This window comes from Dipodomys ordii, unplaced genomic scaffold (genome assembly GCF_000151885.1).
Source record: "Dipodomys ordii isolate 6190 unplaced genomic scaffold, Dord_2.0 Scaffold35, whole genome shotgun sequence".
Taxonomy (NCBI): Eukaryota; Metazoa; Chordata; class Mammalia; order Rodentia; family Heteromyidae; genus Dipodomys; species Dipodomys ordii.
The window spans coordinates 5,161,682-5,182,079 of record NW_012267251.1 but is presented as its reverse complement, the minus strand read 5'-3'; the positions used below and the strand labels follow the sequence as shown (position 1 = coordinate 5,182,079).

Here is a 20,398-nt window from a genome sequence, read left to right as displayed (position 1 = left end):
GAGAGAGAGAGAGAGTGTGTGTGTGTGTGTGTGTGTGTGTGTGTGTGCGTGCGCGCTTCAAAAATAGTTTCTAGGGCTGGGAAGGTGGCTCAGTGGTAGAGCGCTTGCCTTGCATGCATGAGGCCCTGGGTTAGATTCCTCAGCACCACATAAACAGAAAAAGCCAGAAGTGGTGCTGTGGCTCAAATGGTAGAGCGCTAGCCTTGAGCTGAAGAGCTGAGGGACAGCGCCCAGGCCCAGAGTTCAGGCCCCACAACCGAAAAAAAAAAAATAGTTTCTAGAAATGTACTCCTCACGTGTAGGAGAAAAAAGAATATAGCAATGTCATGAATGTTACCTGTTCTTCCACAAAGTGAAAACTTCTGACCTCGTCACTTTTCTGGGAGTAATGCTAATAATTGCTGATACTAGCTGTTATGAATATGGGACAGAACCTCTCCTAGAGGAATGACAAGTAGTGTTATCTCATGTGATCACACTGGTAGTATTGATTTGAACTCAGGACGTGATACTTGCTAGGCAGGTGCTCTACTGCCGAGCCACAGCTCAGCCTTGTCCCTCCCACAGTCCTGTGGCAAGTACAGAGAATGGGTTGCATGTATTCCTGCCTTCATTTACCTGCTCAATAACCGTAGTATATTAATTCTTTATGAGAAGTCTTAGCAAACACTGTAGTAAGCCAGCATGGCACTCAGACTTTTGGCTGAATCAAAGCAAAATTCTGTCTTGAATATCTATGAAAGACATGTTTACACACAGAGGCCCGGAATGATCCCTGGGCTAGGAGAAATTAACTCAAACTGGAAAAACAAAAAGAAAGTTCCTTGAGGCAAAAGTAATTTTGACATTTCAAGGAAGTGTCTGTTTTCTCCCTTTATCTCTCCCGACATTGCAATGGTAGTTCATAGGCTCTGTTCATGTTAGCATCACATTAATACGAGGGCTTTCTGTTCCTGGATCGAATCAGAGCACACGGTAAAGCATCATCACCCACGTCTAGGTTGTGGAGATACACAGTTGGATCTGGAGGCACGGGGAAGGCATCTGTAAATGAGTGGGGATTTTCTCGACCTTTTTCTGCCCCATGAATCTCCGTGGTCAGAACCGTTAAGGAAATTGTATGGCCTCCCTACGTCCCTGGCTCCCCTCAGGAGATTCTTGCAGAATCTTAAATCTACCAAGCGGTGGGGAAAGAGAAGCACATGCCTGTTGTGGTTGCAAAGCGACGAAGGAGGACAAGAAGCAGAACAAGAACCCAATTAGGGGAAGCTGCTAAGAACAGGCACAGAGAAGAACACGGCTTTTTTTTTTTTTTTTAGCCAAAATAAAGCTAGTTGTTAAACCCACAGCAGAAGCTCTCAATAAAGGCGGATACAGACTGATTGTTGGAGTGTGTAGATTCTCCCCATTGGTTTCATGTCTTCATGGCTTCTTGACGTCAGCTGTTAACGACTGTTATTTACTTTTGTTTCTTTCTATTGACTGAAGAATGGGAGAATTTGAGGAGGCAATAGCTGTTTATCAGCTCCAGTGGAATTCGTTTTGGTCCACGTTGAACACTTAAGAGCAATTTACATATTTTGATAAGTGACCACAAATTATGGGAACTTAAATATATTTAAAAAAAACATTTGAAGGGTCTTTGTACGAGTGAAAATTGAAGGAATTCTGTCCTTGAGCATGACAGCACCAGTTGTTTAACAAGAATAATGTTAGGAAATTCCTCAGTAATGCTAATTAGTTGCCATAAACCAGTTAATTTAAAAAGAAAAACTGAGAGGTTTTTTTTTTGTTGGCATTCAAAACTAATTTTTTAAAAGATTAGTTTTAGTTTTTAGCATTACTGAAAGATTGTGTGCTTGTCTCATAAATTTTGTAGAAATAAGAACCATAAATCCTGAAAACATTAAAATTTAAAGAACCAGTGAGCCTTTTCATTTTAGAAACAGAAGTCTACTTAATTTTGTTGCATCTCCACATCATCTGTGTGTGTGGGGTGTGTGTGTGTGTGTGTGTGTGTGTGTGTGTGTGTGTGTGTACATACATGTGTGTGCACCCGTGTGAATGCTGTACTGGGGCTTGAACTCAGGACTTGGCATTCTCACTTGGATTTCTCTCTCAAGACTGATGCTCTACCACTTGAACCACACCTCCACCTCTGGCTTTTTAGTGGTTAATTGGAGATAAAGTTCTTATGGACTTTTCTGTCCCAGCTGTTTTCAAACTAAGATCCTCGGATCTCAGCCTCCTGAGTAGCTAAGATTAAAGATATGAGCCATTGGTACCTGGCCACTCAATCATTTTTAACATAGAAGTAAAAGGTATATAAGCTGATGGAATAAAATAAAGCATCTAAGCAATTTGAATAAATGAAGATATATAATACATATATCATCTATATTTTCATCATAGTTAAGAAAAACTCCTTGAGAAATAAATTGATAATTTCAAATTTGTCATCATTCTTCAACATACATTAAGTAATATGTCTTAAGTCAATGTCATATGAAATACATGCCTTTTCAACAAGCAATTTATTTAACATACCTCATATAAATAAGTTATTTTAAGTAAATAACAGATTGCTTTGTGAGGATGTGAAAAACAATGCTAGTCTCTGTAGTTTTCTCCAAGAAAAAAAAAGCCCAGTGGCAGTGCTGAATGCTAAGAGATATGAGAATCAAAGCTGCTTCTTCAGGTCTCTTAAGTTAGGGAAAGATTTTAAGTATAAAAATGAATATGATGGGGCTGGGCAGGTGGCTCAGTGGTAGAGTGCTTGCCTGGCATGTATGAAGCCCTGAGTTCGATTCCTCAGCACCACATAAACAGAAAAGGCCAGAAGTGGCACTGTGGCTCAAGTGGTAGAGTGCTAGTCTTGAGCAAAAGAAGCTCAGGGACAGTGCCCAGGCCCTGAGTTCAAGCTCCAGGACTGGCAAAAAATAAATAAATAAAATGAATATGGCACTGGGACACTCTGCCTGATTTCGACCAAAGATGTAATAATAACAACTAGAATTGTTGGACTGGGGTCATTCTACCTCTCTTACTTGGTAGCAGTAAGGAAATAACTTTTAAAAAGCTACAGCCACAGGAAGGAACATTTATTTTTAACCGAGACTCTATCTTTTACTGTGACTTTTCATGCTTATAATGTAGGAAGTGTTTAAGCATTTAAACACTCAGTGTGGTAGTTGAAATCCAACTGAAATAGCTGGATAAAAAGATTACTTTCAATTATTTCTGTGTGGTTCCTCATCTTTTTGATGAAGACATTTCTCTGACTTGGACACATGTTGATCACCAGAGTTTACGAGAGCTGGTTTTGTGGGCATTTGAGCTTTCTGGTAAGCATGGTGCTCTGATTCACATTTATGGTTTCATAACTAGAATATGTTTTCAGAAACGTTTATTTCATTGAAATAAAATCACTTGTGCACGTGAGACCCCTACAAAATAATGTTTTGTTGTCGATAGTCCTTTGCATTTCCAAATTTCCCTCTACTTCTGTATTTCTCAGTGCAATAGAAATACTGTTTTAAATGAACTTTATTGCCGAAAGAGGCATTTAAAAAAAACATAGAAATAAAATGTGGAAAATTTACTTTAAGTTTCAAAAGCAAGATTATCTAATTTTTTCTCAAAACTTAATGTTACCATGAAGGTTTATAAAGCCCACACCTGAAATCTAGCTACTCAGGGAGCTGAGATCCAGCAGCCCACAGTTCAAGGCCAGCCCCAGGCAGCTAAGTTCATGAGTTTCCATCTCCAATTAGCCAGCAAAAAGCAGGGTTGGAGGTATGGCTCAAGTGGTAGTGTGCCAGCCGAGTGAATGCAAGGGCCTGTATTCGAGCCTTAGGCCTGGGGTTGGGGGACAAAAAAAACCCCTTAGAATCAATCTAGTTTCATCTATGAATGAAGGAAAAGTGATTGAATGATTTAAATGGTGTCAGTTGTTCTGTTACTAAGAATCAGAGCAGTTTATTAATTCTTACAAATGTGATCGTGTCTTCTGAGACACTGTGAATAAAAACGCCGGGAATACTATGGCTTGACCTTTGGTGCTGAGATTTGCTTTTGACCAAGTACTTTTCATATCTTGCAGGGAACCCAAGGTCATACCAGCAGTGGGTGCACACTGTCAAGGTAAGCACGGCCCTCCCACGGTTCTCCCGCCGTGCAGAGCCAAGTTCAGCGAGTGCTCGCCTGAGGCTTCCGCTCACGTTTCTATTTCTGGTAGCCAAAGTGCAGTGTGATTGTTGACAATCATCAACATGACCTTAAGATGGAAAGCTTTGTTCAAAGATAAATGGCTTTTTTTAAAAAAAGGGAAAAAATACCAAGATTTCTCTGCCACTTTATATCATTTTCCACAACCAGGAATTAAATAGAGTGGTTGGTTTTGATGGGGTTTTTATAATTCCCAATAGTAGGATTTTTGTCAAAGGGATTGGCTATAAAACTTTTTCTACAGATTGAGAACGGATTGTCCATTATTAAAACAACTAGTAAACGTCGCATTTCCATTTTATTAACTTTTATGTATGTAGATATCACTTTCCACGTTGGTCTTCTGCCTACATTTAAAAATGAGATGATTTTTAAATGATGGATTACACCAACTTGAGAACAGAACCAGGGGACTTAGATTTTGGTTTAACTTATTAAAGCATTTGAAGACCTGTAACATTAAACACGTGGGTCGTTAGCTAGAGAGAGAAGTTCTGTTTCTGTACACCAGCTGTCTTATTGTCAGGACCATTTGTCCGAAAGCATTTGGAAATTGTCTGTCTTTCCCTTGGCAGAAAGGGAGTGCTTTCTTCAACACGGCCGTGACTAGAGCGACCCCTGCTGTACGAACAGCATACAAATTTGTAAGTGTTACATTTTCTGTTAAGAAAGCTCTAAAGCAGCTTAGAGTTCTTGTTGAGTAAGGAAGATTGGTTATTAAAATTCTTTCATTTATGGAAAATGTATTTCTTTTATATAATATGGAAGTGGCTCTTCATTCCATTTCACAGCAACTAGCAAAATGGCATAGTACATTCTGGAAACGTCCATGATGAGGTATCATTGTGTGAGTCTGACTGTTTCGTATAACAATGTATTTTGATTTCTCCTTATATACTTGAGGCTACAGCAAAATGAAGCAGAAAAATATGATCATCTCTTTGCTCAAAGAGGCCTTGATAGTCACATAAATTAGTGTTAAAAGTATATCAATGACAGTCATAAACAATGAAAAATGTGAAGGAAAAGTCACTTCAATATGAAAATTAAGACTCTTCAAGTCTTGGTTGTTTATTGGTGAGTTTCAGCTGGTAAAGTGTATTCCATCTTCCAGGTAACCTGAAATGGATCTAGGGAGGAGGAAGAGCAGTAGATATTTCAAGTAATGATGCAAATTGTAGAGCCAAGGGAGGGAGGAGTATCTGAGGAGATTGGATGCAGTAGGGGACGTTTGCCTCAACTGCGCTTGGGGTCACACGTGGGCAAGGCCCAGAGGAGCGGGAGGGCAAAGCACTGTTCCTTGGTCATTATTTATTTTTGCCTAGTGGAAATGAAAGGGTTAATACAGGGCCCTTTACATAGATTAGGAGACTTGACAAATAGGATACTGATGGGGAAGGTGATTTATCTAGTCTAAAGAACCATAGACTATGTTCTAGTGTGCGCTGGCTTTTTAGATGGGAATTTGATTTGGAATAAGATCCCTCTGGGGTCCGTGCATGTGCCCCTCTGGGAAGCACTTAGGGCAGGCAGGCGTCACTGGGAGCGTGGCTCTGAGTGGGCGCTGTGGGTGCCGCCGGTATCGATGCACACGCCAGGCCCCTTGGAGAAAGAACAGCATCGGACTTGACAATTCAACAGACCCAGATTTGAGTCCAGGCTGGGTGGACTTACTCTCCCTGCACCAATTTCCTTACCTGTCAGACAGGGTGCCAGTAGTCTCTTGGACTCTTGGAGTCGCTGTGACCACAGAGACTGCATACTAGGCACCCAGCACACAGTCATTGCTCAAAAAATCTATTTATGAAACATCCACACCCTGGAGATGGCTCTGCTGATCCACATAGCCATCTACCTGAGGCGGGGGGGGGGGGGAGCTCAGTAGCAAAGCTCTGCAGAGCTGTGTTGTCTGGGCTTCTGGAAGCCTGCACCTCTGCCCTGCAGCTGTGATGCTGGGTGATGCCTCTCCCACTCTGGTTGCGTTGGTCTGCTGCTTCAGTCCTTCCTGGGCGGTGGAGCTTAGGATGCAGAAAGGGCTACGTGTCGGCTGGCAACGACGTTTGTAAAGTACACAAGGACAACGCATGTGTCCAATAGTTAAATTCACTATGGTGTAATAGTAAATGGACGGTACCTGAGGGGTATTATTTTATTGTATTTGTTTATTTTATTTTTTTTTTTTTTGGTGCTGGTACTGGGGCTTGAACACAGGCCTGCGTTCTGCCCCTCAGCTTTTTTGGCTCAAGATTGGTGCTCTGCCACTTGAATCACACATACATTTCTGGCTCTCTCTCTCTTTGCTTTTGCTTTCTCTTTCTCTCTCTACTTTCTCTTTCTCTGCTTTCTCTTTCTTTTTCTTTCTTTCTTTCTTTCTTGCTTGCTTGCTTGCTTGCTTGCTTGCTTGCTTTCTTCCTCCCTCCTCCTCCTCCTCTCCTCCTTCAATAATTAATTGGAGATCAGAGTCTCACAGACTTTCCTGCCTGGGCTGGCTTCCAAGCTCAATCCTCTCATGTCACCCTCCTGAGTGGCTGGGATTATAGGTCTGAGCCACCTGTGTTCAGCCTGGTACCTCTGAGTTTGGAGATTTCCATGATAATGTTGCTTCTCTAAATAATGTGAATAGTTGGCCATTTCATCTTGTATCTTGTTCTGTAAAAGGCAATAGATTCATATTGAGTCCGACACATTTATCATCATTTTCTAGGCAAAAAATCATGCAAAACTGGGATTAAAAGAAGTGAAGAGCAAGCTCAAACACAAGGTGTGTCATGTTCTCCTTTTTACCTTGATTCTTGTGTTAGTTTGAAGCTTATACTTTATAAATCACATAGGATTAATGTTTTAATGGCTCTTGAAATATGCTTGCCCCTTTGTTCAAGAATGTATTTTTCATAACAAGCCCTCTGGCAAGAGCCTGCCATTCCCCATGCATCCATGGGGTAACCTCCTCACTGAATGCATATTTTATCACAGAGCTCTGGAGCTCTTCAAAGATGCTTTAAGAGGATGTATGTTTTCATAAAGCTGATTGCCTTGAAATCACAATTGAAGTTCTTGCTTCAAGCTGAGAATTGTTTAAAAGAGATACCTTTGGCAGAAAATTAATCTAGAAATGCTATGATTTAGTTTTATAGGCTCTTTCTAACAGTAGTTACTTTAAATTAATGTTATTAATTTACAATAGATCATGTTTGATAATTTGTATATAAATCTATGACTACCACAGGTGAATGAGTAGGTGTGTGTGTGTGTGTGTGTGTGTGTGTGTGTGTGTGTATGTGTGTGTATGGGTCTGTATATATGAGTCTGGCTTGCTTTTATTTCTCTGCCAATTTTATTATCAATTGTTATATTTTGAATCTTTGGTGAAAACTCAAAAAAATTCTTCCATTGGATGATGGAAAATAAATTATCTTGAAGTAAATTTTAAAGTATTCAAAATAACCATATTATTTAGGACATTTTTAGTTTCTATAGTAGAAAATGTACTTTGTTTTTAAATACATTCTTTTAACGTAAAGGTCTAAATAACTTATAATAGTATTTTGCTATCTGCATATTGATCAGGCATTTTGTTACTAAGTAACTTTGGCAGTGGAAGGGACATTCGAAAGTCATTACGCATCCATTTTTCTGTGTGTAGGAGAATGAGGAGGAGTATGGGAGCTGTTCTGGTCTGGTACAGTATACACCGGTGTACACATCACACAATGAAAAGGAAGGAGCCCCAGAGAAGCGTAAACTTGCACAGGTAAGGTCATTAACCTGAAGCCTCCACGTTCTGAAATTGTGTAACCTAGCTGAGTTCTTTAGGAACAATTATGGACCCGTCGGCTTTTGAATCTATGATGAAGGAAAGCGTGGGTGGAATCTGGTCAGGTGACTGCGAATGGAATGTTCAAATGTCATCTGCACAAGCGTGTGGAGCGTTCCCAATCTAAGAACTCCACATTCAAAACTTCCTGTGAACCATCATGATGCCAGACAGGCAAGTCCCACGTCCGACCTGGTGCACGGGGTCATGTTCACAGCGCAGGTGTAATATAACATTGTGACAGTAATACTGATACAGTTACCTTCGGTCATTGTGTCTTAAGGAACATCTGTGAATTTTGTCCTTTGTCCTTATCCCCCAAATACCTCAGAATGTTTGTACAAATAGTTTAAACTCCAAAAAGAATCCCAAATCTGGAACTGGGAGCCAGTGACTCATGCCTGTCATCCTCGCTACTCAGGAGGGTGAGATTTGAGGATCACAGTTCAAAGCCAGCCTGGGCAGGAAAGTCCATGAGATTCTTATCTCCAATGAACCACCCAGAAAAGCTGGAAGTAGCGCTATGGTTTAAAGTGGTAGAGCACTAGCCTGAGCAAAAAAGCTCAGGGAGAGTATCTAGGCCCTGAGTTCAAGCCCCAGGACTGGCACCAAAAAAAGAAAAAGAAAATCCCAAATTGGAACCATTTCAGCTCCCAGCCCTTCGCATCAGTAGTGCCGGGAGGCGAGAGGGACGGAGACACGCAGACAGAGTGGTTGTGACTCCCTAGAAGCCACAGGTTTCCTTTGCTTCGAAAACACGGGGAAAATCACGCAAGGACTTGTGGTCCTTAAACCTGTCCGTGGAAGCTGAACAGTGCTCCTTCCCCCTCAGCGCTGCTCTGTCCCCGCCAGCCCGTGACCCGTGGACGTAGTGTATGGGACAGTGACAGCTCTCAGAGCACCCTGGCCTAGCCACACACAGTCCTTCACCCTGTGGCTGAGCCCCAACATTCAACCCTTACAGTACGGTTCCCCCTGAAAGAGCGTTATTTGCTCACTGTTGTAAACTCAAAAAAGCCATGAAGTCTAACCTTCAGTCGTCAGGGACCAGGTCTCTCTTCAGAGTTGGAAATCAGATTTGCTGCAAATACTTTAGCCCTCTGAAAGCTTTTCAGGAGGAGCTGTTTGGCTGATACACGTGGGTTGATAAGGCCCCTCATTTGCGTCTACAGCGCTTTCCAGCCACTTCTGTGAACACGAGATTTTTTTTTTCTTGTTAACTGATGATGGCTTTGCTGTCGACTGTCCTGGCTTTTCTCACATTACTTTATATGTGTTCAGTTCCTGGCTGGGAGTTCTCAAGCCTGAATATCTTACACATCACGGAGTGTTTACTGCCTTCCGAATGGATCATTTGGATTATAGTTGCCATGGTGAACAGGTTTTTATATTTTTTAAAAAAACTATGATAATCTTGCTGTACTTGGAGGATGTTTTGACGTGAAAACATTTATAATACAGGTATTTCTTTTGTAAACATCAACTTTCAATTAAGAACACTCCTGTCAACTCATACTTTAAACTTGAAATTTCCCTTTTCTTTAACATAACATTCATATAACTCAACTATAAAAGAAATGACTACTTTCATTTTGCTTTCTGTTCATTCTCTACCACTTGAGCCACACCTCCAGTCTAGCATTTTACTTGCAGACTTTTGTGCCTAGGCCAGCTTTGATCTACAAGCCTCCAGATCTCAGCCTCCTGAATAGCAGGATTATAGGCATATATATACTATATATATATATATATATATATATATACACACACACACACACTAATATATAGGCATATACATTCATCATATATACTGTATGTGTACAGCGTGATGTCTTGCTATACATAATGCAGTTACTACACTCAAACAAACTAGCAAATCTGTCTCCTTCACAGGTAACCGTATGTAAAGAGTAACACCTGCTCTTGAAGTCAAGTCCCAGCACACAGCACACGATTATTAACCATACCTTTCATGCTGATTTAGGAAACTGCATTGGGTTGTTAGGAAAATCCCTCCAGGGTAGCAGGGTGCCTTCAGTGTGTACTTTCAGACTGCTCAGGCTGTGGTTTGGTCTCCTGTCATGAACTCAGCTAGCCGCATTCATTCTTCAGCACTTCGTGGTCTTCAGACGGACTGGCAGAGATGATAAGGAGCGGGTGGGGAGAGGCAGGGCTCGTTCTTTCATGACTTTGCCCTTATTTGAGATTTTGCGAAGCTCACATCTTTAGGGTTACAATATAGATGTTAATAGCGTGCCAGTAAAGTTCTTGAAGCAACATTCTGAGTCAGGAATTGTGTCCACCAGTGTGTATCCCATTGTATCGGTAGCTGTGTTTACCCATGTGTATCTATTTTACAGCTAAATGGAGGTCATTTATCAACCAATTATATCTTTGGCTGTCTGACAATTATTTTCTACTTTTCACCCTTAATATTTTCCCTCAAGGCTCTCAGAATTCTTATATTGATCTTATATTGCTCTGAATTGATAACCTATAGCAGATGGCAGCTTATTTATTTAAAAAAAAACAATGCGGCATATTGAAAGTGAGAGTGTTGTCTAACCTTTACTTGAAGTTTTATTCAATTCCGTCGCATTAGAAGCTCACCCGAGCCATGTAAGACCACACCAGGACGCTCAGTGTAAGCACCAGGCATCTGGGAGCGGGAATTGGGACAGGGCTGGAGCCGGAAACGAAGCCACCTTCAGGGAGTGTCAGCCTCCTCACTTGCTTTCCTTCCACCCTCCCTCCGCCCGCCTCTCCCCTCTGCCCACCTGGCCACGCGGTTTGTTCGTCATAGACTGGCCTTTTGCATCTTTGTACACCTGACATAAGTCTTTCAGGCCATCAGATGAAGCAGCTACTAGAAATGGTCAGGAATTCTGGAATCAAATTTCGTGTGAAGGAATGCACTCACTTCACTTAGACCAGTCGTGAACCCCTCGTTCAATGCACTCCAACCCAGAGACATAGAGGACCATGTTGCTAGGGATGCTGGGAGGGCAGAAGGCTTACTTGGGTTGTCAGGGAACGCAGGTCTTGGAGAAAGGATTTCAAGGACTGACAGTATCTCATAAGGTAGCCACCGTTTGTGATTGCTTTTGTAATGCTGTGCATACCAGAAAGTCATCTTGAAGAAAACATCTAGACAAGCCAAAAAAAAATCTATTTTTATATTATAGAGCCTGGATGGTTCTGTCAAAAATCTGAACTTTGATAAGTTTGATCAAGCCAGTCCGTTTGACTGAGGAAGGAATTTGAGCAAGCACAATGGGCTACCAGTGGAGAGAACGTTAGACTAGACTCTGCATGGTGGTCAAGGAAATCAAGAGCGGTGAGCCATAGTCTCGTTCTCATCTTCACAGCCTTCCATTGCAGAAGCTTCGCTATTTCTCCCTCATAGATAACCCGTTGATCTAATCCAGATAGGGCCCAGTGGAAGCCGATGTGAGACTCTGCATGTATTATTTCATGGCCGTCTCTCTTCCAATGAGTTCTCTTATCCCTCACCCTTCATCTGCAATAACGCTAGGATCCCTGATGTTATGATTTTCAATTAAATATGTATTTCAAAGAAAGTTAAATGTGGTTGAAGACAGACTAGGGAATCCGTATGTTTTTATGTATTCATATTCCATCTGTTTCTAACTTGATATGAATAATCATAGATTAATAAAATTTAACAAAATATATTTAACGTAGATAAGGTACAAACGGTTCATGCCTGCCTTGCTCAGCAGCCGCAGTGAAAAGTGCATGATGGGTAATGCACGGGCTTCTTTTAGAAGTCGTTCTGGAGTTGTAGGAAGGAGAAGGATGAATCGGGTGTCTGCGAGCTGAGAGCTCAGGGCTGGGGGAGGTGGAGACGCTTCCTGACTGGTGCAGTTTGTATCATTTGAGAGGCTCGCAGACTTTTCCCAGAGACAGCCTACATTCTGAGTCCCTGACTGGCAGTTGAATCCTTTCTTCTTCTTTTTTAATGTACATTTAAAGCACACTTTTAGCTTCCTTCCATGAAGCACACTGAAGTAGAAGACAGCCCTTTCCTGGCTGATGATTATATTTGATTATATTTGAATCTTTTCGGTTAATGGTTAATGGTAGATTTCTTGCATTCTAATTTTACCAGTAAGATCCCTACAGGTCTACATTCTTAAATTTTTAATGTTGTAACAGAACATGCCACCCCCTTTTCCCCCCTATTCAAGCATAATACAATCCAATTTTCCTTCTTTCATTAAAAAAATTATTATTATAAAGGTATTATACAGAGGGGTTATATAACTTCCTTCATTTTTTCCTTAACCTAAGAAGTTGACTCTTAACGGCCTTTCACTTTAAACAGTATTTTGTCTCTTTATTCAAGATTTGAAACTTCAAATAATAAAATTACCTTAAAGGATTTGGCACATGCTGGGCACTAATGGCTCTCATCTATAATCCTAGCTACTCAGGAGTCAGATCTGAGGATCAAGGTTCAAAGCCAGACCAGGCAGGAAAGTCCACGAGATCCATATCTCCAGTTAACCACCAAAAAGTCATAAATGAACATGTGGCTGAAGTGGTAGAGTGCCAGCCTTGAGCAAAAAAGCTCTGAGACAGTGCTCAGGCTGGACTGCTCACCCAGGCCCTGAGTTCAAGTCCCAGGACCAGAGGGGGAGGGGGGGGAAAGGGATCTAACAGGTGGTAAATTTAATGACTTAAAAGCCAGATTCTGTAGGGACCTGCTGGATTTGGTGATTCAGATAATTTTCCTGCTCTTATCTCTGATGTGAAGCCTCAATTTTGGGAGGGTTGAAAGCAGATGAAGGTACAGACAGAAGCCTGGGTTCGCGGGCAGCCAGCCAGCTCCTTCATGCCATGCGCCGTCCTTGTCTGTCTGGGAGATTAACTGCATGATTCAGTGTCAAAGCCCTGCAGTCCAGATGTAGAAGGAGGAATAGAGAGATTAAGCTATGTGTGCAGAGTTCTAGATAGAAGAAAGTGCAAAGTATGCGTTCAAAAGCTGCGAGAGTGGTTCTAGAACATTCAGTGCTTTTTCTTTCTCTGTCTTGAGGTTGGCAGGCTGCTTTGGATGGAGGGCGGCTGGAAGACAAGGGTGTGACCTTCAAGGCTAGACAGAACTCGACGTGGAAGATGGCGCTAGCATTTTTGCCTTGAGAAAAATAAAGTAGCCCTTAGTTTTATTTTCAACGTTGGTAAAATGGTGCCAACAATACATGTCATTTTCCTAGGTCGCTGTTGTCATTTACAACACGGATATGAAATGTCTCCCATGCCGTAGGTGCTAGGAACCGTAGCCGTTCATGGGCACATGGCTATCTTGAGCGCCAGGTCTTTTGTCGGGATGGCAGGGTCTGAATTTCTTCTCCTGGCGCCTACTGTCCAACGTCTTTAAGCGGCGTCTCCTTCCCGAGGCAGCTGGGAGGAGCCTGAAACTTTCCCTCCTCATTCTGAGTAGCATAACTGACGCTCAGCTTGTCTGTGATTTGAGAAGCCATGCTTCTCATGCTTTTCTCTGCTGAGAAATCCCTTGCTTAGAAGGTTGCAAGATCATGTGGTTGTTGTGTTATCGTGGATAGAGAATAGGGATTTGACTCAGCCCCTCCCAAGTCTCTACTCAGCTCTCTGTTTCAGAAGTACACCTCAGCTGCCCAGAGAATATTCCATTGCTAGAGAGATTTATTAAAGATTTTATGTTCCCTTGTTTTTCACAATATGAAAATTGGATTGTGATCACCTGAGCTGCATGTATCATAAAGTAAAAACACCCACATGTGTGTGTGTATGTGTGTGTGTGTGTGTGTGTGTGTGTGTGTACACAGCCAGCTCATAGTTGTATATATGGTGTTGTGATCTGGTGTGATAGGAAAGGACAACCTAAACCTCGTCTCCTGGGCTCCATCACTTCGCTTATCTTTGGGATAGACTGTGGCTAAGCAGTCCACCCCCAAGAAACAGTAATCTGTGTGCCAGGCTGCTAATTAGTCCGGTTATTTTCTGTCTCGTTGATGAGGCTTAAATAAATGTCAAGGGTACAGCCATGAGAATCCCCCAATTAGGCCTCACATTTGTAAAGCCCGGCTCCGGCCCCTTTGTGTGAGGTGACAGCTCCAGCAGCAGCCCCGCCTAACAGGACCCCAGGGATGGGCCCTGGCTCTGCTCTTATTGAAATCGGGGGCCCTCCGCGTCCGGGGAGAATACTGCCGCTGGTCTCCGCGCAGCCCGGTTTCAATCCTCCTGTACACTTGCCTTCTTTCATCAGTTTTGTTTAAAATCAGAGCACCAAAGACTTTGTGAACAATATTTAGACCATTAGGTCTACCACCTGAAATCATGTTTAAAAATGTATTAGGATTTCCTAAGAATAAGAAATTCCCTTAAATAATAGGCCAAGTTTGTACAAATGGAATGATAAAGTACCATTTTAAATAGCACGGGCCACTGCTGGCGTAGCCCAGCAGTTCTGGTGTGCGCGTGTCTGTGTGCGGGCACCACATGTCCATACACTCACACACTCGCCCCGCTAGTGAGCAAGCGTGAGAGCTTATCTCCATTACAAGTCAATGCTAACAGATGGATGGCCCCAAGCAAGGCAGAAATCACCGCCAGGAAATCAGTGGAAGCCAAGGGCTGCTGCTTCTGGTTGCTAAGCCCGATGGAAGCCTGGCACACGGGTCACTTTAACTACTTCATGTCTGGGGCGAGCAACAACTTGCCTACACTTACACCTACTCAATCAGTTATGTAAAAACAGCCCAAGGAAATAGAGTGGAAGGCTGCTTTCATGTGTAATGTGCCTTTTGATGAATAGACTGGGAGTCAGGGCCAAAATCTGGTGTTTAACCAAATGTACGGTGTTTACAAACAGAGAGGTGACTCATAGTCACAATGAACATTAATATGACTGAGAACTATTAAACCTGTAGACAGCTCTCTTAACATGGTCACATACAACAGGTAAAAAAAAAGTTATTGTGTGTGTGTGTGTGTGTGTGTGTGTGCGCGCGCGCGCGCGCGCTGGTCCAGAAGCTTGAACTCTGGACCTACGCACTGTCCCTGAGTTTCTTTTGCTCATGGTTAGTGCTCTACCACTTGAGCCACAGCTCTACTTCTGGCTTTTTTTTTGGGTGATTAACTAGAGATAAGAGTCTCATGGACTTCCCTGCCTGGACTGGTTTTGAATCTCGATTCTCAGATCTCAGGCTCCTGAGTAGCTACAGTTAGAGGCATGACCAACTGGCTCCAGGTAATGTCAACAGTTTTTAACCATGGATCGCTTGAGTCCACATTGGAAAAATGTATGTGTCGTATTGTTAATTAGAAAGAAACTTGTTTTCTCTGTTGTTTCTTTGTTGAGATAATATTAGTTTCCAACGTGTCAAGTTTGATTATGGTTCGTCCTGTTTCAAAACAAAAACAAGAAAATGAGTACTAGACTACAAGGCTGCCCTCTAGTGGAGTCATGCGCTTCTCTCAATCGAGCAGGAAACTTTGGCAGTAATCCTGTAGAACACAATAGAGGACACCTGGGGATATTTACATCGTCATAAAATTATTGGAGAGCATCATTCAGTCAATCAGAGAACTAATTCAAAACCAGACCTCTCCATAACTAGAACCTCATTTTTCAAATGTTTACCTCTGCTTAACAATACCTAGATCACTAAAAGGATGAAGTGGAACATTACTAATGTAATCACGCGTCACATGTTTGAAATATTTTAAAATCAACACATTTTAATGTTATGATTTTACTCTTCAAATTTGTTCCTATAAATGACCATATTATTTGTTACAAAATCAGGAAAGAAAAACAAAGTACTAAAATTGCCCGTTTAGTAAACCTAGTATTTCAATTGTAACTTTATATGGAATCATATAGCTAATGTTTTTCTGATTCTGTTTCCTGTTTTCTGTTCTATGTAACTTTTTAAGGGCTTTCATTGCTATTTAAACCAACAACAGGTCTCTATTTCAAAAGTACCCACCACCTTTTTTGGGTACACAAATTCTTACTTTCTTTTAAGCATCTTAGGATAAAGAAGTGATGACTGCCCCCCCTTCCCCCCACTACTCTGGTTTTGTGTATAGAGCTGCTTTTACAGTTTGTCAGAGATCAATGTTAGTGTTGATGAAAGGAAAAGCCGGTCTTTAAAAAATATATATATATATATATATATATATATATATATATGGGTTACAAAACCCTGCTGCTGTGTGTCCCCTGAGAGAGAAATTGCCAGAAATGTCAATAGACATATAAGTAGAAGAGCATAAGAGCATCTTATTATAATTTGAGTTGGATTTAGGCCTACTCCACATTGTTATTTTCCTAATAGGTAACATAAAACACTAGAATAATACATAAATATCCTCCGGTAGCCTCTGCCCCGAGCCAATTACAAAATAAGGCTGCTGTGTCGCAGGCTTTCCCAAAAGTTCTTTATGGCTTTTCTAGAACTGGAATATAATGCCGCTGCTCGCAGCAGTCGGCTCCCTTTGTGCCTTTCTGTGTGTTTTTGACATTTATAATAAGTGCTTTAAAAAACTAGTATGTTTTGATTCTGAGACCAAAATATTATTTTAGTAGCAAGATTTTTACTACATTTACTCACACACATACACACTATTTTTTTTGTCGGTCATTAGGCTTGAACTCAGGGTTTGGGTGCTGTCCCTGAGCTTTTGCACACAAACACTTTAAGATCAGTTACTTATGTGTCTGGTTGTACACATACACACGTATTACAGTAGCTGTATTGCTATGGTTAATGTGGGAAATAAAATCCAGCTACACTTATTTTCCTAATCAGATACTTTTCATCCTTAGTCATATACATTTTGAAAACACAGTTTATAAATGTGATCAGAAATCATATAGTCTTGTAAATTAATGGTAATTTTTATGTATCCTTGTTAGAAAAGTCAGCTTCACCTTACTTAATGTAGGAAACCATTTTCCAGAAAATGCAATGACCTTGTCATGTAGTAAGAAACCTTTTTAAATGTTGAGGTATTGAAACACTGTCAAAAAAAAAAGTATAACTACATATAGATTGCCATTTATCCCCGTGTTGCTGATTTATTTATTTATTTGCTTTGGGAATGACACTTAACAATCGTAGAAAAGTTCTGGCATTTACATTATCTCTCAGCCCTGAAAAGTCATTGCAGATCATTGGTAAAATTGGCATTTTCCAAATATTAAAGATCAGAAAAAGTAACAGAACAATGTATTTTAACTACTTACAGTTAACAAAGTCACTTAGCATAGGAGCAGCCCTTAAAAGTTGGCTTAAAAATATGAAGCTTGGCCCAGTGTCAGTAACTCAGGCCTGTCATCCTAGCTACTCAGGCAGAGATCTGAGGATCACAGTTCAAAGCCAGCCTGGGTAGGAGAGACTCTGAGACTCTTCTCTCCAATAAACCAGCCCTAGGACTGGGGGATAGAAGCTTGAGCTAGGTGTGTGTGGGGGGAGGGAATTACACCTATAATCATGACTACGAGGGAGGCTGAGATCTGAGTATTGAAGTTCAAAGCCAGCCTAGGCATAAAACTTCCTGAGATTTTTATCTCCAAATAACCACCAAAAAGCTGGAGCAGTGGTCAGGGGGGAGAGCTCCACTCTTGAATGAAAAGGCCAGCAGGCATGCAGGGCTCTGGGTTCAAGCCCCAGCACCAGCACAAAAGAAGAAAAGAATAGAATGTTGGAGCTTGCAGCCATCCTGACAGGTGAATACGGAGAGCTGGGAGTCCATGGCCTGCTCTCTCTCCCTGACCATGCGACAGGCCCCATGTCCACTGGCCCCGAGGCCTGAAGAGCCCGCGGCTGCTGGATGGAGCTTTATACAGAGACATGAATTTGAAGAGACTGTGTCTCTGGGTTGATTCTGATAAGGTATTTTACCAAACTAAATTTCCTAATGCCTGCTCAGTCAGAGGCGTTCTATAAAGGAGGTCGGTTCTGCTCTTCCCTCATTTTTGAAAAATCGAATACAAGGACATGTTTAGTGAAATAAGAGGATGGATCTCCACCTAATGTCATTGAACACAAGCTTCCATTGGGGTCATTGGTGGCGTAACGTGGGTGGAGGGGACACAGGCCGGCAGAGGGGACACAGTCGGGGGACACAGGCAGAGGGGACACAGGCGGGGGACACAGACGGAGGGGACACAGGCGCAGAGGACACAGGCGGGGGGGACACAGGCAGGGAGGGGGGACACAGACGGGGGGGGGGGACACAGGCGGGGAGGGGGGACACAGGCGGAGCGCCGGGCCTGTGCTTACTACTCACAGCGCTCGGTGTCCCGCGTGTCCTGACCCGCGCCCGCCGTGCGCACACCTGCTGGTGCCCAGGCCCAGCTTCAAGCCGGCCACTGACACAGGGCAGCGGGGCCCTGCTCGCTGCGCTGCTCGCTGGCCGCCGTGGCCGGGCTTTGCCAGCTCGGCCTGGACCGCCTCCCTCATGGTGGCTTCTGAGCGTTGGTTTACCTAGTTCCTCCAACACAGGATGCAGTCACCGAGCCCGGGCCGGTGGGGACTGGAGGCAGCGTGGCGCGCGCGCCATCGCGGCCCAGAGCGCTGTCTGGGTTGGCTCTCGCGTGGGTCTCGGCGCTGGTCCAGCCGGAACCTGCTGTGTGTCGCCGCTCTCCGCTGTCCGTCGGTCTGTGCGGGATGCACCATGAACTCAGGGTTTTCCATAGATCTCGGGCTTCCTCAAGCCCCCAAGTGTGGACAGCACAAAGACTGTGCTTCTAAAACAGGGAAGGTGGACACCTCGCAGGGCCAGCGGCCCTCACCCACCCTCGGGAGATTACCTTGGTGCTGGCTAGTCTTGGACTGCCATCTAGTGTTGGAAATGGGAATGACAAGGTAGCCTCTGCTTGGTAACCACAGGGAAGTGGCCTTCACCATTGCGGAGTCCGACAGGCTTGGCAGAAACCATTGGAAGGAAACGAAAGGCAGCATTTATCTCTGCAATGGTAGCAAAGCCAGACTGTGCCTAGCTGCGGGGTCAGACCCCCGAGGCCCTCCCCTAACTGGCGTCCGCATGGACAGCCTTTCTTTTCCACCAATTCACCATCCCCCAGGTAGCCAGCAGCCCTCCTCAGGTGTGCTCACTTCCAGGATGCTCACATACGCTAGATGTGTGCCTTGCACTGTACATTTTCATGCAAGAAAAACCTCGTTTTACAGGTGTGTGTGTGTTCTGATCGAGGACTGTGGCAGCCAGGCTCCCAGCCCACTGCTAATGCCTTGTCAAAAGTGATGAAAATAGGTCTGGGAAGGTGGCTCAGTGGTAGAGCGCTTGCCTTGCATGCATGAGGCCCTGGGTTCAATTCCTCAGCACCACATAAGCAGAAAAAGCCAGAAGTGGCGCTGTGGCTCAAGTGGCAGGGCACTAGCCTTGAGCTGAAGAGCTGAGGGACAGCACCCAGGCCCAGAGTTCAAGTGACTGACAAAAAAAAAGCGATGAAAATATGATTATGAAGTGTTTTGTATAAAAAATGTGCAGGAGGGTTGCTAGTGGCACTGTTCCTATGCAGCTCTCAGATGGCCAGTGGTGGGGTTGCGGCTGGATAATTCCTAAGTGTCTGGGAAGGAATGTGTTCTCCATTTCTTCCATATGCCTCACAGCAAGGAGGCCCATTGTGTGCATGCCATGGGCGTTTAGTAGGTGGAAGACCATTGAGTATATGCTGTGCATGGAAGACCATCGTGTGCATGCAGTAGGCATTAGTGCAGGAGAGACCATCGTGTGCACGCAGTAGACATTAGTGCATGGAAGACCATCGTGTGCATGCAGTAGACATTAGTGCAGGAGAGACCATCGTGTGCACGCAGTAGACAGTGCAGGAGAGACCATCGTGTGCACGCAGTAGACAGTGCAGGAGAGACCATCGTGTGCAAGTAGACATTAGTGCATGGAAGACCATCGTGTGCACGCAGTAGACATTAGTGCAGGAGAGACCATCGTGTGCACGCAGTAGACAGTGCAGGAGAGACCATCGTGTGCACGCAGTAGACAGTGCAGGAGAGACCATCGTGTGCACGTAGTAGGCATTAGTGCAGGAGAGACCATCATGTGCACGCAGTAGACATTAGTGCAGGAGAGACCATCGTGTGCACGCAGTAGGCATTAGTGCATGGAAGACCATCGTGTGCACGCAGTAGACATTAGTGCATGGAAGACCATCGTGTGCACGCAGTAGACATTGCAGGAGAGACCATCATGTGCACGCAGTAGACATTAATGCAGGAGAGACCATCGTGTGCACGCAGTAGGCATTAGTGCAGGAGAGACCATCGTGTGCACGCAGTAGGCATTAGTGCAGGAGAGACCATCGTG

General features: G+C 43.4%; 1 protein-coding gene across 1 annotated transcript in view; it reads left to right on the top strand.

The window, feature by feature from the left end:
• Dennd1b (DENN/MADD domain containing 1B) overlaps window positions 1-20,398 on the top strand; it is a 177,147-nt gene that overhangs the window by 151,127 nt on the left and 5,622 nt on the right. Inside the window, exons 17-20 of the mRNA XM_013017299.1 lie at window positions 4,103-4,143; window positions 4,803-4,871; window positions 6,932-6,988; window positions 7,871-7,978. Of these exons, the coding sequence (XP_012872753.1) occupies window positions 4,103-4,143; window positions 4,803-4,871; window positions 6,932-6,988; window positions 7,871-7,978 (275 nt within the window). The remainder of the gene's footprint in view (window positions 1-4,102; window positions 4,144-4,802; window positions 4,872-6,931; window positions 6,989-7,870; window positions 7,979-20,398) is intronic.